Source organism: Panthera leo, chromosome B3 (assembly GCF_018350215.1).
Source record: "Panthera leo isolate Ple1 chromosome B3, P.leo_Ple1_pat1.1, whole genome shotgun sequence".
NCBI lineage: Eukaryota > Metazoa > Chordata > Mammalia > Carnivora > Felidae > Panthera > Panthera leo.
In genome coordinates, this window is record NC_056684.1 from 41,181,239 (window position 1) to 41,205,026 (window position 23,788).

The window sequence follows — 23,788 nt, forward strand, 5'->3', positions numbered from 1 at the left end:
AATAATTAAATGATGTTTAGTGTAATGTGCGATATGTATTTTATTATTTTCTAATTCTTTGAAAATTGGGAGTTCATGTGTCATAATTATCCAGAAAATCCTTTTTGCATAACCACTTGACGTAGAAATTAAAATTTTGGTTAGCTCAGGTGAGCACTGTTGGTAAAATTTCTGTTATATGTGTATCATTTGGTGCTAGAGAGACAATGGCTCCAAATTTAATGAGTAGCATAAGGGATCCAGTCTTTAGTAAGAGCTTCCTGCTGTACTGATTATATTTATGCATGATAGTCCATTAGCTAAAATTATTTTCTCGTAAACCTTTATCCTGTGAGATTTAGTCTATATTAGCCATGTCAGTATGTGCAAAGTAATGTTTAGAATAAAACAGAAAGTGGTATCTTTTCTCTGAATTACAAATGACTTAGAATTTCATTGTAAATTACTTAGGAAAAATAGCTAGAACACTTCAAAGTTACTATCCTAGAGTTGGTTTCTGCTCAAGTTTTTAAACTGTTATCCTATGAGTAGATGTGGAGTTTCTATAGTTGTAGGTATAAGGAGATACAAATGAATGAAGCCATTAATCCAAATATTGTTTGTGGATAAACCACCTTCTCCAAAAAGCTCAAGGCAGTACCGAAACCTATTAACTTTTTGGAATTTAACTTTACTTTGTTGAAAACAGAAAAGCAAATACAGGACCTCATGGGAAAAGTTTGTTTTTTTTTTTTAATTATTCACTTAGGAAATTATAATAGGGAGGGAAACTAGTTATATAAATCTTCATGATATCACTTAATATGGTACCAGTTTATCCTAATAATCATTGCATTTTAATGTTCCCAGAGAAAAATCTGCTGATGGCTTTGTTCTTAGGAATAGGTGACTAGAAAGTAGAATTACTCTTTTAGGAAGGCAGCAAAAATAGTTTTCAATCTAATGAATACTAGAGCTTACAGATTAAACAATGAAAATGTACACTTAGTAGTTTTCTTATAGATTTCCTTCTTTAAAATAAAAGAACATTGAAAATACATTAAGGGGAATATATTTTGAAAGGAATTTTTAAAAATTATTTGTATTTAGTGACTACCTTCGGACCGCAGTGGTTTGTTTTGTTTTGTTTTGTTCTTAAATGGTAGAATAAACAATCCTATTTTTTCCTTATTTATTGCCAGTTTGGACTAGATGCCTATCTTCATTTGGGCAAACGAACCAAGTCAGAACCGTTTGGGGCCATTTAGGTGTTCTGATTATAACTTGAGCTGTGAAGGACAAACAGATGCCCTGCCAAGTGACAATTCTCCTATGCTCTTGTTTACCCCTTTCCAGTATTTTGAAGAGGAAATGACAATTTTTTCCCTTGCATAGCTTTTGTACTTACTAGTCTCAGTGGCCCTGAGTTATTAAAAACCTAGTAACAGAAATTAGAGATAAGTTACTATGTCACATTCACTGAAATTAAATAGATGTATCAATAACAATTAATGTTTGTATACTCGTTTCAGCTGTTCTTCTTTTCCTTCCAAAGGCTCCTCCTTGGGAATACTAGTGCCTATAATTTCAGTGTTTGGCATTGGGGATACTAGGATTCATGCTTTTGAACCATGATTGCTGCTTCTTCCTTCATTCAAGTTAATCTTTCACAATTGGTCCAAGCAAGCAAATATGGTAGGAATGGGTAGAGCAAATAGAGCACATAAATGTAGCTGTTTGCTCACCTGTTCAGAGGCATTAAAGCTAAATTCTAAAACCAAAAGTCTTAAATTACTTTAAAAAGAGATAGGTGAAACATTTCTGCTTAGTGCCTCAGAGATAATAGGACATTTTGTATTCATTAAACACCTGTAAACTACTTACATATGCCAGTCATTGTTCTGATGCTTAAAACATATTAACTCATTTAATTCTTACAACAGCTCATCAACATTTTATACAAAACCTGTTAAATGTGTTGGTATTTTGGTACTTTGATAAATACTTAAAAGATTTGCTGTAGTTGTGTAGAACTGAGCTCATCCATCGCTGAAAGACGATACCTAACTTTGCAGATACTTAACTTTAGTTTTCATACTTAAGCTGAACCTGGTGCAGTGAAAAATGGTAGGGATACCAAAGCAGCAATTTAAGAAGCAACATCAGGAATCTTATTAGTTAAAATACTATATGACTTGATTTTTTTTTACTCCTTAGGCCTTATAAATAAAGTGTTAGGATTTTACAGCTAAAAATAATACTGGAAACATTTATCAGCATGTGTGTTTCATGGTATAACATGTATGGGTGAAATGCTGTTTTTATCTGTGCATTTCAAATTAGATTATATAAAGAAGAGCAAATGTAAATGTTGTCTCCTGTATCAAATTTCTCCTTTTGTCTTCTGATTTTTGTGTGGTAGTGTATTTACTCCTTTTTGGCCAGTTGAGCCCCAGAAAAAAGAAGAGCTTCAAGCAAGTACATGATGGCATGTTTAATTTTTTTCCCCTTTTAGCTTGCCTACATATTTTATGGTTTATAAAGTATGTATTGCAGCTCTGCCATGTTCATTTTGAAAATTCCATTTAAGAACCAAAATTGTAAGGACAAGTAAACCATCTCAAAAAAAGTCTTGTTGAACTTTGTATTTCCTTTTTATAGTAGATGACTCTGAAATAATACTAAGTAAGAACTGGACTTAGTCACAATTACTCTGTAGAAGCTTTTATTGTACTTTTCAGACACAGTATTTCCTATATTCCAGTGAAACAATATTGAACAAACCAAAGTTAATCAGGTTGTTACAATTTTTTTTTAAAGACTTAAGAATTCTTTCATCTCTCATTTCCATAATATAAGTTTTTGTTTTAAAGTATTTTTGATGTCAGCCTAAATATTTGGCTTACAGTTATTTTATTTATTTATCCTAATGTTTTCATATGCTGCTTTTCCTGTTCTTTGTTTTAGTCATACAGAATTTTGTTTGGGTCATATACCTAATAAGTTGCATGTTTTACATTGGGGTCAGCAAAGTATGCCTGGTGAACCAAGTCTGGCCTGCTACCTCTTTTTGTAAATAAGGCTTCCTTGAAATTCAGCCACACTCATTTGTTTATATATTGTCTGTGACAGCCTTCCTATTACAACAGCAGAGTTGAGTGGTTGCAGCACAGACCTTTAAGACCCACAAAAACCTGAAATATTTCCTGTCTGACTCTTTGTACAAAAAGTTTGACCCTTGCTTTAATTTGCCAAGAGGATTTTAATGGGTTGGCCACCCATTTCTAGAACATTTTGGGTTATATCAAAGCAATTCACTCTTTGTATATTCTTCATAGTTGAACCTTTGTGTAGGCAGGCACTTGACATTTCCGTGTATTGGTGACTCATGAAGTTGATTAATAACAGGAATTTGTAAGATCACCTCCCTCCCATAAAATTAAGAAATTAGCATTATTAATTTTATAGATCAAATTTTTGACCTCCATTTCCTCAATTGGAATTTGAGGACTGGATAATCTTCAAGGTCTCTTTTACATCTGTGGTTCTAACACTAGCTCATTGCACATTTTATTTTCATTTTGAAAAGTAATTTGTAAGTATTGGAAAACAACATTTTATTCTGAAATTTTATTATTGAACAAACAAGCTCAGTGCAAAGAGCCAAAAACTATTATTTGTAAGTTAAGGCTAAATCCACATTCTGGATTTGGGGTGCTTACAGAAATGGAAAATGATTATTTCTTTTTTTTTTTAATTAGCTTCTGCTTTATTCTTTATAATTTTTAATTTAATCCATTATGCATACTTGGCGTTATTCTTTGGGTTGTTTTACTCTTTTCTGTTTTACGTGAAAAAAATAATCAGCTATGCAGTTTGGAGAATTTTTCAGATTGGTTATTTTTCATGCTCAGTAAAACTGAAAATTCAGCATTTTTTAATCTTAAGAATTCTTGCTAAAACATGGAAGGCAGAGTAACCATGTCTTCTTTGCTATTCTAAATTATTCTAGTAGAATGCATATAAATTAATTCGGTTACTTTATAATATTAGCTAAATTTCTACATCTGATTTTGAAGTCCTGGGGTTTTATTGACACCAGTGTAGTAATTCAGAAATAAGTCAGGCAATCATTATTTATTAATTTTTTTTTCTCTGTGGGCATTAGTGTTTAAATAGTTCTCTTTCCATATCTTTTCCATCTAGTTATACAACAAAACAATTTTTGGAATGCATATTTTATTGACTACGTTAAGATGCATTCCTAATAGAGAAAGTTGATATATTCATGTGATAGGACATTATACAGTACTCACACAAATGAATTATGGCTACATGTAATAATGTGAATGAATATTGGCAATATACTGATGGAAGAGAGTATGCCCACAAAGATTACATAAAATGATACTTCTTTATAAAGTAAAAACTCACTAAAACTAAACATTATTTGTCTTGGCAATACATATAAGATAAAACAATATTTAACATTAATAAAAGCAAAGGAATGATAAACCCAGGCTTGGGGATAATATAGCCTTAGGTAGGAAGAGATATGGAGAGATGGATTAGAGGAGGAACAGATAGGTAGATACAAGTTACTATCAGTTTTCTAGTTCTTGTGTTCACATTTATTATAAATAAATATGAATACAAAAGCAGGCCATGTGTGGACCAGTGATAAGAGATTATCATGAGCCAAGGATTATGGTTAATCTAATTCATGTACCTGATATCAATTAAATTAAAAAAGACAAAGCTTGTAAGAATTGGACATTTATATATTTATTTAAAGCTCATATTGGCATATGACTTGTGTTCAAACATACTAACGTATTTGTTGTCTAATGTTTTAGTCTGTTTAGTCTAGAAAATGTCCACTGGCAAAACTAATGATATTATATTTAGCAACTATTGTGACATCACTTGGTAATTTTAAATAGATATCATTTTACATCAAATCTCATATATTCTTGTCTGTGAAACTTTGCTTCCTCTATATAGGAGTTTCACAACATGCAGTAAATATGCATATGACACAGTGAAAGTGTTCCTTATATTAATGAAACCCAAAGGGTGATGTTTGTGTCTCCTTTTTGTATAAGTTTACTTGCCCTTCTATATCCATTTTTTGGTAATGTTTCATTGCAGATATGTAGACACTTTGCTCAGTCTTAACTTACTCTTTGCAATGATAATGTTAAATTGGATGAAATTCTAGTACTTGTAGGTCTTACGAGCAGTGTTCCAAGTGCTTAGTTCTTTTGTGTTCGTAAATGATGGTCTAGTTTAATATCGCAGAGCATTTTAAGCTAAGCATTTTGAGAGCAGCTTCTGCCTTTCTTTTTCTTGTGGCAGTGTGTTGCTAAAGCGCTTTCAGAGACACTGATACATCAAACAGGGCTTTCCCTTTATTTTCTTACATTGCTCTGGTTTTTGTTTGTTTTTTGTTTTTACCAAAGCATTTTGCTCAGATTCACTTAATGCATGCATGTAATTCAAACGTTGAGTGTCCATTTCTCACCAGTTGGTATGGTAGCAGCACTCAGCCCTCCCCTAGTTTCAGAATGTATGCTCTACTTGGTTGTTATTGATACATGTTTGTTCTGTTTGTATGTAGGTCCTATGCACAGTCAATTGGAATCCTTGAGTGACTCTTGGGCTCGCCTGAAACATAGCAGAGACTGGTTATGCAACTCCTCTTACTCCTTTGAGTCTGATTTTGATCTTACCAAGTCTTTGGGAGTTCACACTTTGATCGAAAATGTTGTAAGCTTTGTGAGTGGAGATGTGGGGAATGCTCCAGGTTTTAAAGAGCCAGAAGAAAGTATGTCTACGAGTCCCCAGGCCTCTATCATTGCAATGGAACAGCAGCAGTTAAGGGCAGAAGTAAGTCTTTGATACTTACTCCTCAAGAGGCACTGTGGAAACTTAAATGTAATCACTGACTGTACAATAGTAGAAAAAATTTTTCCTTTTCATCTACTCTTTGCCTCTCCCTCTCCTGCACCTGAACTTTTTGATGTCACTATCATATAATGGCATAATATATTGTTTGAAATGGACAAAGTGCATTTTTAATTGCCATCTCTTAGAGCAAGATACTGTAATCTTAAGTCTTGCCTTGTCTCCTAGAAACTAAAATGAGACTGGCTGGTGAGCATATACATCTGCTTCTTAGAGCCTCCGGTTTTGACCCATTTGTCTCCACTTAGAAAAGGCTAGATTAGGACACCACAGTAGTAATGATGAATGCTGAAGTTAGTGAACAGAACTTTAAAGGGACCTAAGATGCCTGTGTAGCCTCATAGTATTTCCCTCACAATATTTATTATTCTGGTTTTAACATGTACACAAATTCTTTAATATTCTTCCTTTAGGATGTGGAGGTTAATTCCCGTTCTTTTAAAGTAAGCAGGACTTAGTGTCTCGGAGCTAGCAGAGTATGAAAAGGGAAAAAAATGAATAATTTTACATTGCAGAAACCTGACACACATCACCTTAGCCAAGTGATCAAGATTAACATTATCAACAATAAGTTATAGTGACATCATACATCCCTGAAAATAATGTGTTGAGAAGAGGACTTTTATAGTATTTTCCCCTAAATCCATAACTCTAGTCCAGTCATGAAAAAATATCAGGCAAGCCCAAATTGTGGGACATTCTGTAAAATACATGAACAGCTCTTTCGAAGGAAAGATGGCAACTGGGACAGACTAAAAGAGACTAAGGAGACATGACAACTGAATGCAAAATGGTATCTGGGATTGGATCCTGGAACAGAAAAGGAACATTTTGGGAAAACTGGTAAAATCCAAATAAAGTCTGTAGTTTAGTTATAGTGATGTACCAGTGTTCATTTCTTAGTTTTGATAAATGTACCATAGTCACCTAAGATGGTAACATTAGTGGAAAGTAGGAGGAAGGCATACAGGAATAATCTATACCATGTTTTCAACCCATCTGTACTATTAAATGTACAGTTATTTCAAAATAAAAAGTTATTGGAAAAAAAAAAAAAAGAGGGATAGGCTGATGGACTACAGTGGTAGGTTTTGCCCTCCTAGGGAAGAGAGAGCCAGATGTTCAAGAGACCCACAGAGAAACCTTCCAGAAATTCTTTTTCTAATTCTTGAACTAAACACTATTCATTCTATTTAACTTCCCTGTAAGTGAAGGAAGCAATAATCATAACACTTTATGGTTTTGAACCCTCTCTCTCTATATATATATATCTCCTCATGAGCATCACAGTAGCTATGTGACTAGGTTAGAAAAGTACTATAGGATTAGCCTTATTTGACACATGAAGAAACTGCGATTCAGAAAGTTAAGTGAGTTTCCCAAGGCCACAAAGTACATGGAAGAGTCTGGCCTTGAAATTAGGTCTCATACATCCAGATCTGCTTTCCTCATTGTCCTGTGTAGCCTCTTAATTACTGAAGTATGCTAGTAGAGTTTTTAGAAATATTTTGATTTTAATGATAAAATAAATGTTTACTTTAATAGAATAGAGCCCTAAGAAACGTCAGGATTTTCTGTGCTAAGTATATTATCTGTGTTGGAATTCCTTTGTGTCTCAGTTCAGTGAAGAACTCTAAAATATATTTATTTATTTTTTCTCAAGCTACGTTTAGAAGCACTTCACCAGATCCTCGTTCTGTTGTCTGGGATGGAGGAAAAAGGAAGCGTCTCTCTGACAGGAAGCAGATCAAACTTGGGCTTCCAGTCATCCACACTGCTCACGTCTGTGAGGCTGCAGTTTCTAGCAGGGTGTTTTGGTTTAGGCACTGTGGGACATGCAGGAGCCAAAGGAGAGAGTGGCCGATTGCATCACTATCAGGTAGGTGACAGATCTGGCGTGTGAGGATGCACCTTGCAGTATATTCAGATTCTGGCCATTTTTTTTTTAAACATCAGTTTAATAATGCTAAGGTTTCTGGTGTTTAACATTGAGATTTAAAAATATAAAGACTTTTAAATGACTCTTAAAGCTATCTAAGTCGTTTAGTTTCCTGAGTAATAGTAGTATAGTGGAGATTAGGTGAACTATGGTACTGTTGTTTTTTTAGATCCTCTGCTGGCTCAGTTGTCATAACCCTTAGCCAAATTGGATAGAGATAGATCTAATTGGGGATAGGGATTGGTGTTTGGGAGGATGGGTTTCCAGAATTTACATTTATACTTTTATCATTTTACCCAGTTTCTCTGATGACTTGAAAAAAATTTTTTTGAGTGTTATCTTTATGTCTTCCATATTTAGAGAAGAAAAATTGCTTTGTGGGAAAGGAGAAAGAATATATAGAATCAGGAATTGTCAAGCATTTAAATATAAATTTATTATAAAGCTTTTATATATTGAACCATACTGAATAATTAAAAACTGCCATAGGGCTCTAGCATAGAGTAGGATAAAATGCTATTACTTTTATTTGGGTAGGAGGTGTCATTGTTACTAATAGAAAAAGTAAATCTTTATTCAGGATGGGATCAGAGCAGCTAAAAGAAATATTCAGATTGAAATCCAGGTGGCTGTGCATAAGATTTATCAACAGTTGTCTGCTACCCTAGAGAGAGCTCTACAGGCAAATAAGCATCACATTGGTGAGTAACTGCCCCCACAAATATAAGATGCAGATTACATTTTATGCTAGATACTTAATGTTCTATATCTTGTTTTAACATTAATAGGTCAATTTACATGTAAAAGAATACATATTTGAAAATGTAGTGGTGTTCCACATTACTATTTATATTTTTGAATATGCTTTGTTTTAGTGTGTTGTTTACTTCAAAGAAAATTCCCAATTGTTTTTCTTTCTTTTTTTTCTAGAAGCCCAGCAACGTCTCCTTTTGGTTACAGTTTTTGCTCTGAGCGTTCACTATCAACCAGTGGATGTTTCTTTGGCAATTTCCACTGGTCTGCTAAACGTATTGTCGCAGTTATGTGGTACAGACACCATGCTGGGACAGCCTCTGCAGTTACTGCCAAAGACGGGTGTTTCTCAGCTTAGTACAGCTTTAAAAGTGGCTAGTACAAGATTGCTCCAAATTCTAGCTATCACTACAGGGTGAGCATTATAGATGTCTTGATGGAACTGTATGGGACCTGGTCTTTTCTCATTTGAGTAATTTCCACTTCCCCCTCGTGTCCTTTATGTGTTTAAGTACATTTACCCTACTATGTTATTACCCTTTTTTTTCCCTGTTACTTCATGTAGGACTTACGCTGATAAACTGAGCCCCAAAGTAGTTCAGTCCTTGTTGGATCTACTCTGTAGTCAGTTGAAGAATTTGTTGTCCCAAGCTGGTGTACTACTTATGGCCTCTTTTGGAGAAGGGGAAGGAGAAGAGGGTGAAGAAGAAGAAAGAAAAGTTGACTCCAGTGGAGAAACTGAGAAGAGAGATTTCAGAGGTAGCATAAACCCTTTTTTTGTCATTATTTACAAGCATTTATTGAGTCCTCATGTGGATATTAGAATGTAGACTTCTTTCTGTTGTGAGGCGTGAAAGAATTTTTTTAGAAAGAATTTTCATTTACTCATTTATAAACTCTTTTGCTCTCCAAATAAGTGTGATTTCGATGAGCTCCTGACTGAACCTCTTCTCTAAAGTCTGTTAACCCTGATACAGCAACCATACTGTTCCCTAAGTTCAGCTTCTCCTTGGCTGTCCTGGTTCTAGAATCTAGAGGTTCTAGGTGACTGATTCCCCCAGGTTCTGTTTTCTTAGCATTTGATCCTGACAACCCATCTTTAACCATAGTCTTGACTTAAGTGTTCCCTCAGGAACACAGGTTTTCATATGTGGAAACTAGGTTAAAATTAAAGGAGCTGAACTTCTTGCTAGGCTGTTATGTTTCCTGGTCACTAAAAAAAAATTCTTATTATACTTAGTTGTCAGTTATTTGGTTGCTATACTATGACCATCTGCTCATAGCTTTAAAAAACTATAAAACCATAGTGAACATTGTATTTTTGTTAGAATTTAAACCCTGAACAGTAGAAGTACTTCCTATATCTGCTACATAATTAAGGAATAAAGGTTTAAGACTGGCCATTTCTTAAAGAGATTTTTATGAAACTACCATGTCTTATTACTGTAATAAACTCTGGGAGACCTTAAATCCTCTCTGGACCAAGATGGCTGGCTGGCTGGCTGGCTAGCTAGCTAGCCAGCCAGATGAATGAATGGATGGAGAGAGAGCAAGTTACTTAACCTTTCTGTGCCCCCAATTCCCTCATCTGTAAATAAGGATAATAGAACCAACCTCCTTAGAGTGTTTGAAGACTAATTAAATGCATGTAAAGCACTTAGAGCAGTGTCTGGCACATAGTGAGAGCTATGAATGTGGATGTTAATATTAATACTGGAATACTGTACTAAATAATATTAAAATTAAATAAAGTAATATTTAAATAATATTGTGTAGATAGGTGGGTGGATAGAGGAAATACCTGTGGATACAAAAATGATAAAACATGGTCTGTACCCTTAGAGACCTTCTAAGGTAACCAGAGAGGCAGACATGTCAACAAATAATTACACTGTAATACAAGAAGCTCAGAAGAAATAGCTAAATCTCTTAAGTCAGAATCTAGGAGGATATAGGAGTCTAATTAAGGACTAGCTTTTGGTTTGAGGGGCTACCCCTGTGTCACATTCCTTCTTCCTGTTTATATAAAGAGTGTGGTACTTCTACAAAGACCATGCCAGACTCACAAGGCATGGTAAAATAAACAAGCTTTTAATGCCTCCTCCTGTTTTTCTGAGATGCAGTGAGGGATACAGGGTGATTAAGGTAATAGTTTCTCACCACTCAGTGCTGAGTACTGCACATATGGACAGCAGGGAAGACCTAATAGAGTTACTTCTCAACTTATAGGCCCCTAGGAAAACTGGGCCCTTCCATATCTAGTAAAGAAAGAAGCACTTCTTCCGTAAGTGCATCTCAGCAGGTGTAAGAGCAGATGGGATTCACATCCACTCCTCTCAGGTCGTCCTAGAGAGAGGGCTGTTGCACCATCTCTATTCATGGGGATGGCTGGGAGTGAGACTGATGCAAATCAACATTGGCCAGCTATTAATAACCCCACAGACACTCTAAAATACTTAACTGAAAGTAAGGTGTACCTTTGATTTCAAACTGGTATTGGTACTGAAACACATACCATCTCCAAGTTGTATTAACCATCTTTCTATTTAAGGTCTCCAAACTTAATTAATTTAACTAATTAACTAATTTAGTATCATGTTACAGAGATACTTGCTGGGAGTGAGGATGGGGAGTAGGATAGAGCCCTCATAACAGATTTTCCCAAGGATCTCTACCAAGAGAGAAGGCTTCATAGAAGAGGTAGCTCTTGAACTGGATTTTGAAGAATGTGTAGGAACAGGGTTGGAGTAGTATGTGGGTATCCAGCTCAGGCTAATAACTTTATATTCTTCATACTGATATTATAAAAATATTTGCTTATTAGCATTTAAGTAAAGAAGAGGTAGAGGACCATGTAGAGGAATTGTAGCAGAGGAGTACAATTGTCTCTCATTGTCACCAGCGTTCTAATTCTGTCATAGACATGCACACCCATCTCAGCAGAACAGATGTCCCCTAGTTATGACAAGATGTCTGTGAAAGTAGATTGCTGGCCATTTAAGTGTGGTGCCCTTGGTGCGGGGGTCTCCTTCTAAGTGACTCGTCTGTGTATTCCTTAATTTGACATGCCAGGATCTCCCTGAAAGGAATGCTGTGTATAATACTTGCCTCCAAATCATTATGATTTTGTATGTTTTAGTGCCCTGTAGAGATTGATATTCTGGGCAACTGCCTCACTGGCATACTTCTTCCTCTTGGCTTTGAGTAGGATTTGCCAGGCTGAGAGGGTATGAAGGGTGATGGATGATGATAGAACGTGGTGTGTTATAGGAAGAGCAGACAGTCCTCTGGTCTAAAAATGCACAGGGTGGAGGGAAACTATGAGAGGGGCGACAGGAGAGAAGCCGGTACTGATACTGGTGGAAAAACGGAGAAGATTGCTTAGAGCAAGTTTATATAAGAGATATACATGGAGTTGGTGCTCAGGCAAACCAGACACAGCCTTAGAAATGTGTTTCTTTGTAGAATCTGAAAACACAAAGTCTTCTTTAGGGATGTGATTCTTAATTTGATGGGGCTGGGGGAGGTCACAGACGTTTTGAAAATGTGAATCAAGTTGTGAACTCTTTTACTATTCAAATGTACACACAATTTTCATACAACTTTAGGGGGTTCACAGACCATTTCTCTCAGATTCTACCTCATAGAACTCTAGACTTGGATAGAGAACTGTTGCATTTTAAAATAGCAGTAAAAAAAAAAAATGCACAAAACCAAGTACACATACTTTGTTCTAGCAACCTCACTATTATTGTACACAGATGTAAAAAATGTTTTTAAGTTCGGCTTTGTTTTCTGACCTTTCCCCATGCTGTTCTTTAAGTTTTAAAAATTCAGCAGCCAACTGACAACTTAGATTTTGAATTAGGTTTGGGCTAACTACAATCTAAATGCAAGTTACTTGGTATGACTTTTTCCTGTTGATTTTTGGTTGTAATGTAAACTTTTCTCTTTACTCTTCAGCTGCTCTTAGGAAACAACATGCAGCAGAACTGCATCTGGGGGATTTTTTAGTTTTTCTTCGCAGAGTTGTATCTTCAAAAGCAATTCAATCAAAAATGGCTTCCCCAAAATGGACAGAGGTGCTTCTAAACATAGCATCTCAGAAGTGTTCTTCAGGTATATGACTTTTGCCTTATTTTAGAGTGTTTTTATACATTACGTGTATTTTATTCAGATAATACCGCACTTTAACAACATTGAATATTTGACCTTGATTTCAAGACTTTTGTTTTCTGAGTACTTACTTGGTCAAAAGAAAAGTCCAATTTCAGGAGTAAAAATTGATAGGAATTAATAGAAAGTAGCACCAGGCTAGATTATGGATTTAATCTAAAGAGAACTTGGCTCTATTTGTTTGGATTACCATAATAAAAATAAGCAGAGAACATCCTGTTTAATAATTGGCGCAGATTTTGATGTCACTTGTTGGATTATCAAAATGCAGATCTGATTGTCCATTCTCTCTAATCATAATATGATTTCTGTTGTCTTGATTGTAACTTCTGATTGTATGCTGTCTATGTGAGCTCTTTGTAATAAGCTTAACTCCAGGTTCTTAGTCTAAAAGTCTGGTCAGCCTTCATAGATTACTGTCAGTCCTTTCCTACTCTTTTTTTTTTTTTTTTTTTTTTTTTAAGTTTATTCATTTATTTTGAGAGAGAGAGAGCACAAGCGGAGGAGGGGCAGAGAACTGAGAGAGAGAGAGGCATGTGGAGCTCAAATTCATGAACCATGAGATCATGACCTGAGCCCAAGTCGGACACTTAAATGACTGAGCCACCTAGGTGCCCCACCCTCCAGTTTTTTTTTTAATTGTGGTAAAATATATATAAAACTTGCAGTGGTGTAAAATGTACAGCTTTTAATTATTTAAGTGTATAATTCAGTGACATTCACTATATTCACAGTGTTGCTCAACCATTACTACTCTTCATTCTGGAACTTTTTTATCATCCCTAGTCTTTCTTAAATAGGCTAAAACAAATTTAATTTTCCATGGTACGTGTTGTTTTATATGTATACGTTCTCAATATACTTTGCTAGTTTTTCTTAACTCGTATAATTTATAACAGGCTTTTTTCTCATTTAATAAGGTGAAGCTTATATAATATTAAAGTCTTGGAGCATAAAGAAAAAACCAGATGTTCATTTATTTTTAACTGGTTTTGTTGTAGTAGTAGGTATAAAAAAGAGCATCATTATTCTGACTCTGCTTTTGCTTACTTCAGAAAAGTACAAACTGCTTACTCCCCATTAATCCGAACAGTCTCTGTGAGGCAGTCAGGCCATGGATGGAGAAGCAATGAAAGGATATGAAAACCTGAGCTTTAGAGGTTAACAGACCTGTTTAAAATTCTCCTTCTGCCTCTGCTGAGCTATGGTCACATTACTTAACTTCTCTCAGCCTCACTTTCCTCATCAGTAAAACAGGGATGTGATGTAGGATTTATAAAGATCAATAGAGTTAATGTGTGTGAAATGCATAGCATAGTACCTGGCACAGGTAGTTATTATAGTGCTGTTCCCTTTTATATACAGAAAAACTGAGACGTAAACATGAATATTCATGTACATTAGTGGGTCTGGGCTAAGTCCAGAATTCTTGTGATAATAGGTTGAAGTGTTGTCCATTCCACCCATAAATGCTTAGGAGCCTCAAATATGTTTATTCAAGAAGTTCATTTACACTTTTTAAAAAAATTTCTTAATGTTTATTTTTGAGAGAGAAAGTGAGAGTGGGGGAAGGACAGAGAGAAAGGGAGACAGAATCCAAAGCAGGCTCCAGGCTCTGAGCTGTCAGCACAGAGCCTGATGCAGGGCTCCAACTCAAAAAGGTCACAACCTGAGCCAAAGTCAGACGCTTAACCGAATGAGCCACCTAGGTGCCCCATTTACACTTTTTAAAAAATGTTTGTTTATTTTTGAGAAAGAATGAGAGAGAGAGAGAGAGAAAGAGAGAGAGAGAGAGAGACCTAGCACAAGTAGGGGAGGGGCAGAGAATGAGGGAGACACAGAATCCGAAGCAGGTTCCAGGCTCCAAGCTGGAGTACAGAGCCCTACATGGGGTTCGAACTCACGAACCGTGAGATCATGACCTGAGTCAAAGTCAGACACTTAACCAACTAAGTCACCCAGGCGCCCCTCATTTACACTTTGAATTTAAGTCACACTGATAATAAGAAAATGTCTTTTCCCTCCCCAGGTATTCCTCTCGTTGGTAACCTAAGAACAAGGCTCCTTGCACTTCATGTCCTTGAGGCTGTGCTACCAGCTTGTGAATCTGGCGTAGAAGATGATCAAATGGCTCAGGTTTCTATTTTTAAAGCTGTTAGAAGATACTTTTCACATCTGTAACATTATTTTTCCAAAATCTAAATTATAGTCTCTTCAGTTGTAAATGTATCATTTATTTGATAGCTAGACTTCTCCTTCTGAAATTGCTTTATTATTTAATTTCCAAGCAAGGAGAAAGAGAAATTAAGTTATGGGTGTGAGGAGTAAGGAGATAGTGAATACTTAAAAGGTCAGAAGGAAAGGAAGATCTGTGGAATTTCTTCCTAGGTTTGGGCCTTTAGAGAGAGAAGTGTGTGAGGTTGTGTGTCTTCATCAGAGGTCCATGTAGCGAAGAAACATGAGGGTAGTGGGACCCACTTTCTAGTGGATTAGCGATCTTTCTAGAAACAAGATATTTAAATTACAGCCAACCACTGAAAGTAGTTGTTGACTTTGGTATGATGAAATTTTACATGTGACTTAGTATTACTTACATGATTTATCTTTTCTAATATTACTTAAAATCACCTTTACAAATTTCATCATTCTTTTTCCTTCAATAAATAGGTTGTTGAACGCCTCTTTTCCCTTCTGTCGGACTGTATGTGGGAGACACCCATTGCTCAGGCCAAACATGCTATTCAGATAAAGGAAAAAGAACAAGAAATAAAGTTACAGGTAAGCGATTCTTCCAAAAAGGTATTTTTAGACCACACAAGTAAATACCCTGTCTCCTGTCTCTGGATCCCTTCTTCTCTGAGGGACTTGGTTCTACCAGTTACTCCATATTCTCTCTGCACTTTCTTTTTCTCCTCTGGTTCTTTCTTCTCAGCTTATAAACATCTCTAATTCCCACCCTCCCAAACTCCTTTTTACCAAGAAGCCTCCCGTGTTCCCGTCTTTTCTTTCATTGCTAAGCTTCTCAGAAAAGCAATTTTATACATGTTGGGGCCACTCCTTAGTTCTCATTTTCTCTTCAACTCAATTGTTGATCTTCCATCAGAACACCGAAATTAAATGACAAAGGTAAGTGCCAATTGCTAAATATAGGATACACTTTTTTGTCCACATCTTACTCCATCTCTGGAAACTCTAGCCTTCTATTGTTTTCAAAACTACCTTATTCTACATCTCTAGTCCTCTGCCAATCCTTGGTTCCCTCTAGAAGCATCTCTTCTTTGGTGCCACGTTCTCCTAGCCTCCATCCCAAACACTGCTGTCCCTCAGAGTTCCAGTCTTAGCTTTTCCAACAGCCTCAGTATATCCAAGACCATTTTCACCTGTATGCAGTGCCTTCCAAACTTAAATGCTAGCCCAGGTGTCTCCCCATCAAATCTTTATACTTTTCTCCCTGTCCCATTTTCTAATTGATGGCACCATCATTCACATAGCATTTCAAACCTGAATTCTTGGGAATTCTGGATTTTCCTGATGTCTCCCCATCCACATAGTCATTGGGCCCCATTGATTTTACTTCCTATATAGCTCTTAAATCCATTCATTTAGCTACCTTAATCTTTCTCTTGGTTTTTTGAGTCCACACTTTTTCTGGTTTTCCTTCTATCTCAGTACAGTGACCTCTTCTCATTCTTTTTTATTGGTTCTTCCCTCTTCTGTTTAAGTGTTAGATTATCCCAGGCCTCCCAAGACCCCTTCTTTTTCTCACCATCATCCCCATTCCCTTTCCTGCACCCAACAAAACCTTATTCAGACACATATGCTGTTGCTTCCCAAATTTTTAATTCCAGTTCTGACATTTCCCCTGAATTCTGGGCTACCATATCCATCTTCTACTTGCCTTACCACTTGAATAATAGTCTAGTAGGCATCTCATACTTCATAGCATTTTTAGTTCTATCAGATCCTGTTCCTTCCTCAGCTTTCCTATCTTCCTAGTTAGTGACTTGACTAAAAAAACCTAGATGTTATCCTCTTTCTGTCACCACTACCCTCCCGCCCCCCATTTTCTCCCTCCATACAATCTCCAAGTCCTATTGTTTCCTTTGTAAAATATAACTTGAATTTGCCCACCTCCTCATTTCTCTGCCATCACCCTGTTCCAAGCCACTATCATCTCTGACTTGGACTATGCAGTAGTCTCCTAAATGGCCTTTTTGTTTTCATTTTTAATTCCCTATAGTCCTTTCTCTGCATGGGATTTAGAATGATCTTTTAAATTGTAAGTCATAGCATGTTGGTCCTGTGCTTAAAACCTTCCATTGGTTTCTCATCATTCTTGGGATAAAATCTAGAACTATTTGTTCTCCCCCCTTTGCTCACTACACTCAGAACAACTTGCCTTCTTCCTGTTTCTTGAACACACTAAGTTTATTCCTTCGTTTATGCTTTGCATGGCTATTCTTTCTACCTAGAGTACTTCCCCCATAGGTTTTTCAGATGTCAAGTTCTTCTTACTATTCAGGTCTCAATTACCACTTCAGAGAGTCCTTTCCTTATCCTCAATCTAGAGTTAGTTGTCACATACTCTGTTACATGATTTGCTTTAATTTTGACCTAGCACTTATTACCTGATATTTTTTATTCATCTTCTATCTCTACCTTCTAAAATGTAAGTTCTAATATATATATAATATAATATATTATGGTTAATAAATATAATATATATCATATTTTTATAATTAATATATAATATGTAACATATATAATATAAGTTCTGTGAGAGCAGAGATCTTATCTCTATCTATCTAATATACTGCTGAATATATAGGACCTGGTATAGTAGTAGATACTTAATACTCATTGAATGAATTAATAAGTTCAAGTTCTCAGTATTTTTTACTTGAACTCTTGTGATAATCTTCTGATTGATCTCTCTGCCTTCATCCTATATACACCTGGTAGAACAATGTTTCTAAAACACACATCTGATTAGAGATTCTCTATATAAATTTGTGTAGGCACTCCCTGTTATCTGTTAGGTTCAAACTTAAAATGGCGTTCAAGGCATTCCATGATGTTCTCTTTTCTCTTTCTAGCCTCCTTTTTTGCTGTCTCATCCTCTAGACATTCCACACTGCTTACAATTATCATAGATCACTGAACTCTTTTGTACCTCCATGCCTTGGCACCTGGTGTATATACTGCCTAAATGTCTTCCTCTTCTTTGACCATCTGCTGAATGCCTCATCATTTAGGACTCACCTCAGAAGTCCTCCTCTTTTGAATGCTTTCCTTCTCTTTCCCAAGCATGTTTAGACACTTAAACCTTTTTGTTTCTGCAATACTTGCATGTTACTCTTGTTATTCTCCACAGTACTGGTGGTACTTATTTCTTTGACCCCTAATTGGACCGTAAGCTTTATGCACGGACCCCGCTGTATTTATCATTGAGTTTCCTTGCTTACATTGTACCTGGTACATGGTAGATACTTAATAAATATTTGTGAAATCAAAACAAAGAGTCTTAGAATATATATTAACTGAGATCTGAATTATTCCAAAATACTGATCGAGCTTCCTTTTTGGTAGAAGCAGGGAGAGTTAGAGGAAGAAGATGAGAATCTTCCTATACAAGAAGTATCCTTTGATCCAGAGAAAGCTCAGTGTTGTCTAGTGGAGAATGGACAGATTTTAACTCATGGCAGTGGAGGAAAAGGATATGGATTGGCATCAACTGGAGTAACTTCTGGATGCTATCAGTGGAAGGTATGTAGAATTCCAAGTAGTTTTTAGCATTTTGTGTTTTAGTCCTTACCAAAAAATGTTCTTGCCAAAAATATGTATCAAAAAGTTTTTAAAAATCATATGTAGGGACGCCTGGCTGGCTCAGTCAGTAGAGCATGCAACTCCTGATCTCAGGGTTGTGAGTTCAAGCCCTATGTTGGGCATGGAGCCTACTTAAAAAAAAAAGAATCATATGTAAATGTTTTATCATTATGTAAGATGTTAACATAAATGGAAACTGAATGAAGGTATACAGGAACTCTATTATTTTTGTAACTTCTATAATGTCTTCTAAAGTTACCTGAATTTTTTTTTTAAATGAACAGTTAAAAAATTATGATAATCCCTCTCATGAGGGATCACAGAGATCATACTCAGCCATGAAAATACAATAATGATGTAATGTTTCTGCCTGGGAAAGCCCATTAGAGATTCCATGCCCAAGATTTTTATTGGGTGCTGGTCACCCTCTGACATACACTAAAATTTTAGATTCCCAGAAGGAAAGCAGGTGTTTATGTTAAACTATAACGTTGTACAAAACAGTCTAGGCACAATGAGCTACCCTTCTTGTAAAGTTTTTATCACTGAAGGGAACTGGTTATCATTCTAGTTCCAGATGCCAGCCAAGGACCAACATTGCAAGCAGGCCTTTCTATGGATGGCAGTCTCTGCTATATTAATTCCTTTTTGTCACAGTTGACCCCGTTGGCTCTTGGCCATAGTCTCTTTATAGTAAAATTATATAGTGTGTGTGTGTGTGTATATATATATATATACACATATATACACATATATATATTATATATATAGTATATACTATATTATTTATAGTATATAGTATATACTATATATATTATTTATATATATTTATATTTATATATTTATATATATATTTTTATATTTTTCTATTTATATATATTTATATTTATATATTTATTTATAGTATATAGTATATACTATATATAATATATATAGTATATTATTATCAGTAGGACGCCAGGCAACAGGGTGAGACCAGCCTGTACTATTGACTTCAGTTATGCTTCCTTGGTGGTTTTAGACTTAGCTAGTTAAAAACAAATCTCATTAACCATAAATGTCTATCATAGAAAGCCATGTAGATTTGTCTTTAAGTTTTTATATTAACTCACTTAGGCATCAGTTCAGCACAGCACACCTCTGGCCAGTCCAGGGCTCAGGTAGTGTCATGATAGGGTGTACACACAAGAAATACATTTCTAGAAGGCATACATGCTATCCCTGGAAACAAAGAGTTTATAATTGTTAGGATACCCCTAATCAGGTTAAGCAGAACATGTTAACAGGGCCCCAATGTGACATTCCACCAGAGGGCCCCCCACTCTCTATTCCCAGTGCAGTTTGAATAATCTAGAGTCAGTGGGACTCAGATACTGCCTAAATTAGGCAGTCATTTAAATGGTTTTGTTTTTCTCTGACTTCACTTTATCTGCCTGAAGAGCATGATGACATCTAGAGGTGTGCTGGAAATGTGCAGGTGCTGGGGCCAGCCACCCCCTGTTTCTTACAGCCTGTCATTTGTAATGGGAGGCTCAGCAGTCAGGTTGAATATGAAGTACTCACAGTAGCCTTCAAGACAATGTGGATTTTTTTCTCCTCTAAAGAGAAGCAGTTCTCAAAAACAAAGATCATTAATGCCTTCCCCACTCCTCCACACTTCCCAAGGGTCTGGGTTTTTGGTTTTTTTCCCCCTTATTCTAAAATCAGTATGTCTCATTTAGTAATTATAACTTCAGATTTTTTCGATCATTTTTTTTTATCTTCATTTAGACCTTTTGTCCAGAAGGGTTGGGTGCAAGGACAAAAGAATTTTCACACAAAAAGTTTTTCATACAACTTAACCAGAAGAGTTAGTTAGGAGATTGGTCAGGACAAAAGCCCAGTTAAAAAAAAATTTTTTATTTCAAAATAGAAAGTTTAAAAATCTCCTCTTTTATCCTAATCATTTATCTAGTTAGCAGCCTAGAAAGATAAATCTCTTTCTGCGAGAGCTTCTTTTAATAAAAGGCCTTACTAAAATAAGTGTATCAGAAGAAAGATGTGACATGTAGTCAAGCTATCAGTCTGTTGTTGCAAACTGCAACTAATCCAAAAACCTGAACATAAGTCAACAGCAGTGGGATGTCCCCAAGAAGAGGTTGACAGTCCAGTTAATTAAGAGTGGATGGCAGGGTTATACTCCCTGGGGTATGCCTTCCTCCAACTTTCTATTTTGAGCAGGAATTGCAAGTTAGGAGTATAATCATTTTCTTTTTTCAGAAATATGGAGCCAATTAGTTCAAATTTAGATGGCTCCATAAAAGAAAAAACCCTTACCCAGGGGTATCTGCAAGTGACCTGGACAGTCCAGCAGAATCGATGATATTTTCATAGTTTTTGGCCCCACAGAGGAGTCCTAAATCTACAACAGTCCCAGAATTTAGGTTTTGTTCATTGGGCCAGTTTCTGCTTTTAAGTTGCGCATAGCTCATGTTACGTTGAAACAGCCCAAGGCAGATAATTTCAGGTTTTAGATTAGAGTCAGGTCCAGGTAATTAGGATCTATAAATTCAGGATTCTAAAAAGCTAAGCAACTTTTTTGGCAGCAATGAAGCATAGATGCTTGTAAGACCAAACTGCTGTGTCTTAAGTCAAAGTGACAAGTAATACTTTTGTAGGTGGTTTTGTTTGTTTTGTTTTTGTTTTTTTGCCTTGTCAGTCTTTAGAGTCCAAATTTCGCCAGTCAAAATTTAGGTTGGAAAATCATTAGCCTCTAAGAGTCAGATATCAGATTTTACAAGAACTCAATGGCAAGTAAAACTGCTTTTTAAAACTCTGAAAGTATATCTGTGTATCTCTCTCTGGAGATTACCACTCTTTTTATTTGGTCTCTCTTTTTCCAGAGGCAAAAATCATCAGTTATGGAAACTTATTTTTGTTTCCAATACTCAAAAGAGTTTAAATTTACCCACTAGTGGTAGAAAACATGGAAGTTGGATCTCCCTAACAATTTTTCTTTTGCAGCTTTCACTGATCAGGATGATCCCTTAGGATTTATTAATTTTACATCAATTTTTATCATACATCCAGATGCAGTAGCCACAGAACACTTGCAAATGCTTTTTTTAAAAATTTACTTTTACCCTCAGATTTCAGGTTTACTCAAAGCCCTAGCAGTAAATTTAGGGTAATTCATTGGGTCAGGGCCACTGCTACAGCAGTGGAATCATCTAGGCTAAAGAAAATATCTAGAGAGGTGTTTGTATTTTCATTTCTTTTTTCTTTTTTGTTTATTTAAAGCTTTGCTCCAGCTCTGGGAACTGATTGATCTTTTTTCCCTCTTGGAGGAAAAAGCAACACAAACTTCTAATATTTTTGATCTACCCAGAACTCTCCTTCAGGGAAATTTGAACTCTTCCCCCTCCTGCCCAGAGGAGAGGCAACTGCAAGTTAATTTTTATTATTTGGCCCATCCAAAGCCTTTTTATAAGGATGTTTGGGCCCCTTTCTCTTCCTGCCTACAAGAGAGCACACTACACTTTATCCTCTTTTTGACTCACTTTAGCTAACAAGGCCTAAAGCAGTCACTGGAGTCAGTGAACTAACTCTCCTATGGTTGGATCTATTACTTTTGAATTCCATAGGTAACTTTTATCTCTCTCAACAGATAGCACTTTACCTGCTGATTCATAACACCTGTAACTCTGTAGCCCGCCAGGCACCAGAGCACCATCTTTTCCCACTTGTCTCTCTCTCTTTTCTCCAAATAATACTGTAACTATGTTTTAATGAGTTAGAATTGTTCTAGTCTAGTGAATTTTCATTTATTTTATAAAATGATGAAATTGTTTCATTTATATGTTATTTTCACTTGGGCTGAAAATGAACTTATCGTATTCCCATAAATGCATCAATGTTACTTGTGAGCATATTCCCCAGTATTGGTTTATACAGTTAATTATACATAAACAAGTTTTTTGGATATTAGTGAACATTACCATTTTCATTTTAGTTTTACATTGTGAAGGAAAACAGAGGTAATGAAGGCACGTGTGTTGGAGTTTCTCGCTGGCCAGTACATGACTTTAACCACCGTACTACCTCCGATATGTGGCTGTACCGGGCCTACAGTGGTAACCTCTATCACAATGGAGAACAGACTCTGACGTTGTCCAGTTTTACTCAAGGAGATTTCATTACCTGTGTGTTAGACATGGAAGCCAGAACCATTTCCTTTGGGAAAAATGGAGAGGTACTGAAACTCATTGACAAGCATTGCATGTTTTCTTGTTTTTTATTTACACTCAACTGAGTTATTTAAGTGCTGATTACTCAATTAATATGTTATCCACCCTTTGCTTTTTATCTAATACCTTTTGGTTCTTTTAGTATTTACCAGGACCACACAAACAACAGAAAGATAGTAAATTCCCAGTAAGATTTTTGAAGCAGATGAACAAATCAGGATCATTAGTTATATGTGGAAGTTTCTTGGTTAGCAGGGTTGAGATTTGATCTTATAAATTGTGTTCTGTCTCATAAGAGCTTTGAGTCTTAATGTAATTAGATATTCCATATTTTTTTTAAAAATGTGTTTTCGTCTCCTCTGCCACACTATAGGAACCCAAATTGGCTTTTGAAGATGTGGACGCGGCAGAGTTATACCCGTGTGTAATGTTCTATAGTAGCAACCCAGGGGAGAAGGTAATGAAACTTCAAACTTTTATACTTAAGTGTAAAGGATATTTGTCTTCTTTTAAATTAATATTTGTTAGGATCAGATAGAGTTTATAAATGGAATAAACTATTTCTACCATTAAAACTACCTGTTCAGGTAATTTATTCTCCTAGAAAGTTAGATTACTTTTAGAAATTGCCTTTACTCTTCATTAAGGCACTATTTGATATTCTGGCAATTTGAATGTAATGAGTCAACTTTCAATTATAGGAATCATAGGCGATAGTTTAGGAGTAATCTGGTTCATTGGCAGTTGTTCATTTGAGAAAGAGATCTAGAAATAATCTTAAATGTAATCAGATACCCTTAGCTGAATAATGGCAGATCCAGTTGTGATATGGAACCTGAGGTTCATTCAGCTGAGGGGGTTCTTACACCTTATAGATGGTGTTAATTTGAACCCCAAACCTTCAGGAGGGGACAGTATTAAA

At 35.8% G+C, this 23,788-nt stretch overlaps 1 protein-coding gene and 1 long non-coding RNA gene across 15 annotated transcripts in view; one reads left to right on the top strand and one right to left on the bottom strand.

Annotated features, from left to right (window-relative positions):
- HERC1 (HECT and RLD domain containing E3 ubiquitin protein ligase family member 1) overlaps positions 1-23,788 on the top strand; it is a 186,294-nt gene that overhangs the window by 100,470 nt on the left and 62,036 nt on the right. For 8 of the 10 annotated variants that reach the window (XM_042941773.1, XM_042941772.1, XM_042941782.1 and 5 more), the window contains 11 exons: positions 5,600-5,868; positions 7,610-7,825; positions 8,466-8,586; positions 8,816-9,053; positions 9,204-9,397; positions 12,602-12,757; positions 14,844-14,950; positions 15,482-15,592; positions 18,404-18,580; positions 22,632-22,871; positions 23,240-23,323. In XM_042941773.1, the coding sequence (XP_042797707.1) occupies positions 5,600-5,868; positions 7,610-7,825; positions 8,466-8,586; positions 8,816-9,053; positions 9,204-9,397; positions 12,602-12,757; positions 14,844-14,950; positions 15,482-15,592; positions 18,404-18,580; positions 22,632-22,871; positions 23,240-23,323 (1,913 nt within the window). The remainder of the gene's footprint in view (positions 1-5,599; positions 5,869-7,609; positions 7,826-8,465; positions 8,587-8,815; positions 9,054-9,203; positions 9,398-12,601; positions 12,758-14,843; positions 14,951-15,481; positions 15,593-18,403; positions 18,581-22,631; positions 22,872-23,239; positions 23,324-23,788) is intronic. The other 2 variants (XM_042941776.1, XM_042941778.1) reach the window with 2 other exon arrangements.
- Positions 1-23,788, bottom strand: part of LOC122221938 — a 46,631-nt gene that overhangs the window by 15,842 nt on the left and 7,001 nt on the right. For 2 of the 5 annotated variants that reach the window (XR_006203523.1, XR_006203524.1), the window contains exons 4-5: positions 19,753-19,861; positions 15,443-15,551 (exon numbers count right to left, since the gene is read on the bottom strand). This is a non-coding gene — a long non-coding RNA (uncharacterized LOC122221938). Of the gene's footprint in view, positions 1-14,958; positions 15,552-19,752; positions 19,862-23,788 lie in introns of those variants that run through there. The other 3 variants (XR_006203521.1, XR_006203520.1, XR_006203522.1) reach the window with 2 other exon arrangements.